This window comes from Phragmites australis, chromosome 9, assembly GCF_958298935.1.
Source record: "Phragmites australis chromosome 9, lpPhrAust1.1, whole genome shotgun sequence".
NCBI lineage: Eukaryota > Viridiplantae > Streptophyta > Magnoliopsida > Poales > Poaceae > Phragmites > Phragmites australis.
Window position 1 is genome coordinate 27,388,635 of NC_084929.1, and position 9,014 is coordinate 27,397,648.

Sequence of the window (9,014 nt, forward strand, 5' to 3'; positions counted from 1 at the left end):
GTCAAGAGTGTTTTCCTAAATGGTTTTATAGAGCAAGATGTCTATGTCAAGCAACCTCCGGACTTTGAACATCCTAAATACCCTCATAGAGTATACAAGCTTCAGAAAACTTTGTATGGGCTTACAGACACCTAAGGCTTGGTCTGATAGGCATAGGTCTCTCTTGCTAGGGCATAGGTATGTGATGAGGTTAGCTGATAAAACTTTGTTCACTCTTAGGTATGGCAATGATTTCTTACTTATTCAGATTATGCACTTGTGGTCAAGTTTGTAGAAACTATGAGCATGGAGTTCGAAATGTCGATGATGGACGAGCTCAACTTCTTCCTTGGACTTCAAATCAAGCAGTGCAAACAAGGCACCTTCGTCCACTAGGCAAAGTACGCCAATGATCTGCTGAAGAAGTTCGACATAAACGATGCAAAGCTATTGGCAACACCGATGGCTACCTGGACAGTGCTTGATCCAGATGAAGATGGCGAGAAGGTGGACCAACGGGATTACAGGTACAGGAGCATGATCGGCTCCCTCCTGTACCTGATGACGATAAGACCCGACAACCACTTCGTCATATGCTTGTGTGCTCTCTTCCAGGCTTCACCGAGGACATGTCACCGCCAAGCGATGAAACGTATTCCGAGGTATCTCAAGCACAATCTAGAGTACGGCCTTTGGTTTTCTGTATCCTCTTCGCTTTCTCTTCGTGGCTTTTTGGATGCAGATTTTGTTTGTTGTAGAATTAACAAAAAGAGTACCTCTGGTACTTGTCATTTCTTGGTTACTTCTCTTATGTGTTGGTCTTCTCGCAAGCAGTCTAGGGTTGCGTAGTCTACTGCTGAAGCTGAATATGTAGCTGTTGCTAGCTATTGCTCACATATTTTATGGATGGTTTCTACTTTGAGGGATTTTAGGTTACATTTTAGGAGTGTGACATTTTTGTGTGACAACACCAGTGCCATAAGCTTAGCCAATAACCCAGTTCAACATTCTAGAACCAAACACATAGATGTGAGATTCCACTTCCCAAGAGATCACAATGAGAATAGAGATATTGGGTTGAGCTACATAGATACCCAACACCAGCTAGCCGATATCTTTACCAAGCCTCTAAATGCAACAAGGTTTGACTTTCTGAGGGGAGAGCTTGGTTTGTGTCATCCCTATGGCATTGTGTGAGGGAGAATTGTCTTTGTATATACTCTATCTTATTTTTATTGTATTTGCATTGCATAGCATTTTGTAAGATAATCATGTTAGCAAGCTTCACTTATATATTATTTGCACTTTCTTATACTAGTTATGAATTTGTGCTAAGTGTAGTAGATATATAACAATTTATGCAAGCTTAGGCTCTTATTGAAACATGACTTAAATCTGTTGAGCAAGTTTGTCTTTTCTAAGAATAAACTTGAAATGTGAACATAATCTCTTGTCATCCTTGAGAATTTGCTTTAGCTCGATCAGTGCTTAAATTAGGATTAGTTCTGTGAAAAGCTTCTGCTAGGTCGCTTTGTTCAGTTCAACAGATTGGGGGTCTTTGACCTTTGTCTATATAAATATTTAGCCCATGATTAACCTTTAGAAGATCATATGCTCTTTTGTGTCGCAAATGCACAACTTATTTTGGTTTTGTAAAAAATTGCATATCTTGAATCCTATATTGAGTAAATAAAATGAATGATCAAGTTTTGAGCTAAAATTAAATTCAATACGGTTGCTTAAGGCTTTATATGGTTTGCCAAAGAAGTAAACCCATGGTTACTTAAATCTCACTTGAGGATAGTTAAATGATCAAATAAGAAAGTTAACTTGTGTTTTTTAATCTGCTAAGAATGTTCTTTTTTATGTTGTCAAACTAAGGCTTTGATTGATATATGGGTGTTTGCATAGCCCGTTGGGTTGAACTTGGTTGCCTAGTTTGAACTTGACATAGCACTAGTTTCTTTAATCTTTGCACTGATCATAAAATAGTGGATGCTTTTGTGGTAATATCTTTTGGATAATTGAACAACACGATCAAAACTTGCTTCACTCCTAGTGCTTGTAACATGAACTCACTTCGAGACTTTGTGCGCCTTTAAGTTATATTGTTTATTCCTTATAGTACTTTGACATCTCTAGTCCTTCCAAGTACTTTATAATCTATATATGAAGCTTTGTAGGCTTGCATTTCATCTATATATCTTTGGTATTGTCTTGTATCCTTGATATTTGCATTGCCAAAGAGGGAGAAAATATGGCCAAAGATATTATGCACAAATATTCAACAAAGGTGGAGAAAATTGCATTTATCTAGAAATGAAAGAGGAATAAATAGAACATGCGTAATCATCGAGGAAAAACATGTGTTTTTGGGTTTTTGAGTTTTTCTTGCTCTTTTGAGGTTTTTGGCTTGTCTTTGCCTCTCTTAGGGTTTTTGCAATCTTTATTATGCCATGTGACATATTTTGTTCTTTTCTGAGTTTTTTGTTACTTGGATGAGTTTATCTTATTTTAATTTCTTCAAACTAAATTCTTTGTGCTTTGAGGGTTGTCAATGCACTCATCAAGGGGGAGATTGAGAAACCAAGTTAAAATGTATCTTGATTTACCTGTGATGAGTGATTGACATTGGTATTTATTTGGTTTGATGATCTTCGGTTTTGCATGAGCTTTGATGTGATTTGAATTGATTTGGGATTTCATTTGAGTATATTGATTATGGACTAATTGGAATTAGAGTTGGAGATATGTGTTTGCTTGTCTCATGGTGTGCAGGTGATGAATGCAACTTGGCAGTCGACGGCGGGATGATCGGGGTAAAGCAGAATGCTTGGTGCCGGACGATCAAGGAGGTTGAGTGGAGTCAAGGGTGATCCTAGCTGAACACGTGGAGGTCAAGCAAAGCATGGAAGACAGATGAAGACAACGTGTTGACAAAGTCAAGTGAATGAGATGCCGGTGCAAGTGACAAGGTAGCCCGAGGGATTGAGAGCAGAAGAGACTTGCTGGCAGTCAGGATCGCAAAACGGAGTATACACGCATCGACATCAGAGCACTTGCTTAAGGTGTAAGCAAATGGGGAGTCACAATTTAAGAAGAGTGGTAGCGTTTCACAGTTTGGTCTCAAAACCGTAGGAGGACTATAGGATCACATGACACCATCATGAAGCTTGCGTCGAGGCGAAACTAAGTTATAGTGGCGTCGTGGCCGTTCGATGAATCGAGAAAAAATGGACCAAAATACCCTCGTTGGTAGGTAGGAGTGTACTACAAGAGAGGGGTATTTTAGGAAAAAAAACTAGAAAACGTAGGAGTCAAGTTTACTAGGCTTATAAATAGAGAGGTAAGGCTATGGGAGAAGAGGAACCAGCAATTTTGAGCCTCTTGTGCCATCTATATGTGATTCTGGTGTTAGGGTTTTAGAGGAGAGAAAGATGAGTGCTTAGTCTATGTATTAGGTGAGAGCATTATGAGAAAAATCTTTGTAATTATTTAAAATAGGACCGATCTCTGCTGCAATGAAGTTTATTTTTCTTCATGTTATTATGCTAACCTCCTTCTAATTTTTCTTTATTGATTCCCTTACAAGTTTGTAAGTTTTTTTTTTCCAAATTTGATTTTCGTTTTGATTTTTAGCTAAAATTTATTGAATTTGTTGAACCGACTATTCACCCCTTTAGTCACCAATCTTATTTCTACGATAACAGACTATGTGATGCATGATATTTCTATTATCATGTAATTTGTTTCTCTATTTGCGTATTAAAACTTGCATGCGTAATACAGCAGGATTATAATAATAAACCAGATTGTGTGCGGTAACAAAAGCCGAAAACTCCCTTTCTATTATTAGAAAAATGAAAACAGCCGACGTCCTCTTAAACATGGCATGAACAGTTCTGCGTCAGGACAGAATAGTTAAAACATAGGCATCATCTGCTTGCCTGCATGTTAAGAACTTATTTCTTGCTCAACAGATTTCTGAAGCTCAAATATTTCTACTCCTTAGGAGTTATTTTCATGCATAGAGGAATTTTTAGATTCAATGCCCAGCGGGTGAGGTAACATAAATACTAATGTTGTATAAAAGGCTAGCCATAACTCCGCTATAGCTATTTTTAACCCTAAATACAAAACAACAGTCCAGTTTACCGCTATACTAACTATAAGTGCAATAGCTCCACTATTTGCCTTAGCTCCTACCGAGCGATGGATCGGGATCCTCTGCAGCGAAGGAGCCACTGCATAGGATCAACAGTGATGTACATTAGGGGATGTTTACAGCCGTCGGATCAAAATCTGCGACTCAGATGGTCACAATTAATTAATGCAGGATACTGTAGCAGCAGACACATTACACTGTTCAAACAGTAACTCTCTGCAATAATCACGATTATGGCAGAGGATTCCCCTAGCGATAGCTCCGCTACACACTCGACCGGACGCACGTTACGGTGCCTTGATGCCCGGACCACATCATGACGGTTGGATCACCATCGGGAGCAGTCGTGCAAGGGTCAAGGGTGCAACACAGTCGCCCAGTAGAGCAGATGCTGACTTGTTCCGGATCCTGGCATGGACGAGGATGGCCATCTCGGTCAAAATGTATAGCTGATCATTGACGTCCCTGTTTGAGTTGGTTAGTTTCTATTCTGCTGACGGAGAAGCAGAAATATATGTAGTAAATGAAGGAACTGGTCTGCATCAGTGAAGTCCAGAACCTGAACGAGGCAAGAGAAGGTTGAATTCTCTCAGCTCGATCAGTCATCACTAGCTCCGTATGTCCAAAAGAAAACCTGTGCGCGGCCGGATCAAACAGCTCGGCGGTCGTTGGTTTACCCGAACTGCGCAGCGGTTCAATGGTCCACGACTGGCCGACGTAGCCCCCGGCCCATGTGCGCGGCGTGGCTTTCCGTTGCCACCAGTCGCTCTCCCGGAGCCCGTAGTGCCGTCGCCATCGATCGGGTACGCCGAGACCGAGACGCATCTCGATCGAATTCACCGGGGCACAAAGACGCGCGGCGGCCGTGCCACCACGTCGGGCAATGAAAGCCTTGCGGCGTGCCACGGCTGATCATCACGAGTCGCAAGGCCGCGGTACGTACGGGCAGTGGACGACGCCGCGCGCGCGCACGCTGCCGCGCCGTGCGACGGTAGGACGGACGCGCCAAGCGCGCGCAGTGCCGGGTTGGGGCACGAACGCACGCACGGCTGTTATTGGTTGGCCGCCCCCGCGCGGCTGGCGCGCGCAGCGTGGTACTACCGCGTCGCCTGTGTGTGGACGGGTCGGGTCCACCTTGCTCGCACTGTTCGAGAGGCCGCGTAGCGGACGCAGGTAGAGCGCGCGGGGTCCTGCAGGTTGGTTCGCTCGTCGCGGGGGCAGGTTCTTGTCGGGGTCGGCAGGTTCGTCGCGTACTGGGCCTCTCCGCTTCAGTGGCCTCTTTGTTTGTTTTCTGGAATGGATGGATGGGATCGTGCTGCACTGTGCAGGACTGCGGGTTGGCTTGGCATGTCCTATGCGTCAGGCCCCTTTGCTCGGTGGGTGGCTGGGTCCGGCCGTGCATTATCGACTGGCATAGCATGATTGGTCATCCGTAAGTCCTCAGCTCTATCTTATACTCTCTCTGATTATAAATATAGATCGTTTTAATCTCCTTAACTATTTTTTAAATATAAATTATTCGTAAACTTCTATACACTTTTTTCTCTTTTATTCCCTTCTTACCCTTATTTAATAAATATTATCACTATCATAAATTAATGAGTTATCTTTTTTAATGCAGAATAAATAAAGAACAATAAGGTTATTTGATTTACTTTCTTAATCTTTGTGTATAAATCTAAAACGATCTACATTTGCAATCGAAGCGAGTAGGAGGTTGCAAGGTAAACTAAAATTATTTAAGGTTTTATTTTGAGTTTAAAATAAAAATAAAATAGTTTACATAAACAATCTTAGTATATCTTCTAGATATATCAAATTTTAATAATTCTTAAAACTAGAGCTATGCTAAACAATATCTTAATCATGCTCAATTGTATAGGACTGTAAACACATGTATATTGATGCTCAAAGCTTGAACCAGAGGCGTCATTTGGCCTAGTGCCATGGAGTCTGCGTACCAGAAGCAGGTCATTGACGTAGAGCTGGAGCGGCGAATATGAGAGTGATAGAACGATAGCTGACGTTGTATTTGTGGATGAGTACGGAGCCCAGTGGTAAAACTCTAAGGAGAAGTTGAACCGACGGAGGTTCGAGCTTCCATCCTGCACTCTGCCCTCTAGAAGGCCGTACAAGTTGGAGAAGCGCCGTTAAAAAAAAAAAAGCTGACGTTGCATTTCCAGATCGAACACACATACGTAGGTGCGGCCGATCCAATGAGTGACGCAGAGTCGCAGACTGCTAGCTGGATATAAAATAAAAAGCGTTGCATTTGCATCTCAATGCGTAACCGCCTGTGGGGTGCATCATATATATCATCATATGCATACATCACACTCCATCGAGGCACACCCGAATGAACGCGATCCAGTCGATAAGAGGAAGATAAGGCCGGCGATCCCGAGGCTTCTACCTCCCGAACTCCAGAGTCCCGAGTTGGCCAGTACCTCGATCACGTGGAAGGCCACCACGTTAGCATCCCGGAGCACGCGACGACGACAGCCTATCTGGCTGCCGATCGAGCGCATGCCGGCGACCATGCCCATCATGCATCACGTGCGCATGCCGCTGCGTGCTACGGTTTCGGAGAACGAAGTAGTAGTGCCTCATACGCGCAACACCAAATCACAAATCATGCACACACGTGCTAGCGCTTGTATTCATCTGCATACGAGAGTATCTTGGCAGTATATATGTATCCAGCTTGGGCGAAACATGGTTGTACAGTGGTAGGCCGTTGTGGCAGTGAATTTCCGTTAATCGTGAATATTTCCTTCGTCCAAAGTCGCGGGATAATAAATCCTCGTGATGGTGACCTGATGCCAATCTTAGCGCGCTAATTAAAAACTCCAGCTAGGGCTCTCTTTTAACCTGAAAGTTTTTCTACATTCCCATCAATGGAATCGCACTGTGCATGACTGTCATGGCGCCATTACGCGATGTGTATCAGCATCGCTAGCTGTAGCCGCTGAAGTGGCTGCACAGACACTGGTTATTGGGGGGTGGTACCTTCTCATTTGCCAGTCTTCCGTTTAACCACACAGATCGTGCACCACAGTCCACAGACCAAAGAAAGAAAGAAAACCACTCGTCCTATAGCGCCCGATCCCCACATATATATGCATCCCCATCCACTCTCCTCCGACAAATGAAGCTCTCATCACATCTACCGAGCTCCAAAATCCGCTCGCATCACTACATTGTTGCATCCCTGAAGGTCACCTGATTGATCTCCTCTTCCTCCAGTTAACACAGATGCTGTCCTCTCACTGTGACAACATGCTGCCCTACGCGGCCGGGCTGCAGGTGGTGCTGCTCGACCACCGGCGGTACCGGCCGAACGTCGAGGTGGCGCCCAACTGCCCGCGCTGCTACTCGCCCAACACCAAGTTCTGCTACTACAACAACTACAGCCTCAGCCAGCCCCGTTACTTCTGCAAGAGCTGCCGCCGGTACTGGACCAAAGGCGGCTCCCTCCGGAACGTGCCTGTCGGCGGCGGGTGCCGGAAGAACCGTCGGGGCAAGTCGGTGCGGGCCATGGCCGTCGACACGGTCGTGGCAGGTGGTGGCGCAGCGTTCTCGCAGCGGTTCCCCGGCACGCTGCGGCCGGATCTGCTCCTTGAAGGTATGGTCGGCAGCCCGGCCGACCCGTGCCAGCCGATGTCCGCCGACAAGCCGGCCGTGGCCGAGGGGGCGACGATCGACCTGGCATCGCTGTACGCCAAGTTCTTGAACCATCAGCCGGCGGTCGAGAGGTGCGCTGTCGTGCCTGACTCGGTCGACGCCCTGAGCGGGTCAAGTGACATGAGCCCAAACGCGCTACCGCTGGATCAGCTCTTTACGAGCCCAGATGGGTTCGGCGAGCTGTCCGGGCCGGCGACCACAGAGGCCGGCGCAACCACGCTGCAGTGCGCTGACGCGCGCGCGGAGGCGCTTGGGGAGCTTAGCTTCAGCGTGTACCAGAGCTGCTACGCTTCGCTGGGGTTGCCAACGGACGGTGGCGATCTGATCCTGCCGTCGACGTGGCATCAAGAGGCCAAGTACGAGCCGTTCGATTTGCTGCCCGAAGATGACATAAGCCTCCACGACGGCATCACCGGCGGTGACGATGCGTGGAGCAACGCGTTGGCCTGTCAAGGACTGGAAGCAGCTCTCTGCAGACCTTAATTTTAACTCCTCTGTTAATTGTTATCGCTCTTGTGATTGTTTCATGCATTCTTTTTTTCTTCTCTGGTTTTAATCATGTCCAGGAGTATTTTATATAGATCATACATGAAACATGCGGCATCATGCATCTGAAGGGGTCATGGGGGTACACATGCGAGATAGAAAGAATGTAATAAAATTCGATACTTTGTTTGGTACTGTGTAACAAAATGTTCTCCCTTTTCTGAACTAGAATCTGATCAATTATTCATAGTTCATCACTTGATCCATTCAAAATTCTTCATGTCAGCATATTGGTGTTGCTTTGACTTGTCAGCAAGCTATATGTGGATGTAATTATTTCTAACAGTCCAAAACAGCCATCACTAGTTGCTGACTTGCTGGAAAGCTGAGATTTGGCGTTAGCTAACTATGGGGTTTACCCTACCCATACATTTGAAATAGCACAGTTACTGTATCTTTTTTTGGAAAAATCTCATTTTGCTTCCCTTTCAGCAGTAAGCTGTGATGATGTAGTAATGCAATTTTGGAAAGATCTCATTTTGTTCAATGCGTACAGATCATATTGCATCATTACATCCTCATAGTTTATTGCTAAAAGGGAAGCAAAATGAGATTTTTTTTAAAAAAAACCAGTAACTATGCTATTTAGATGCAAAAGGCCGGAATTTTATCCTTTAAAAAAAACAGGACTGGCAACTCC

At 44.9% G+C, this 9,014-nt stretch overlaps 1 protein-coding gene across 1 annotated transcript; it reads left to right on the forward strand.

Moving 5' to 3' along the window:
- The first annotated feature begins 6,877 nt into the window (after positions 1-6,877).
- LOC133929812 (uncharacterized) lies at positions 6,878-8,568 on the forward strand. Its single transcript, XM_062376579.1, has one exon. It carries the CDS (start codon positions 7,400-7,402, stop codon positions 8,309-8,311), a length of 912 nt encoding a protein of 303 aa, XP_062232563.1. The 5' UTR covers positions 6,878-7,399; the 3' UTR covers positions 8,312-8,568.
- Positions 8,569-9,014: the final 446 nt, after the last annotated feature.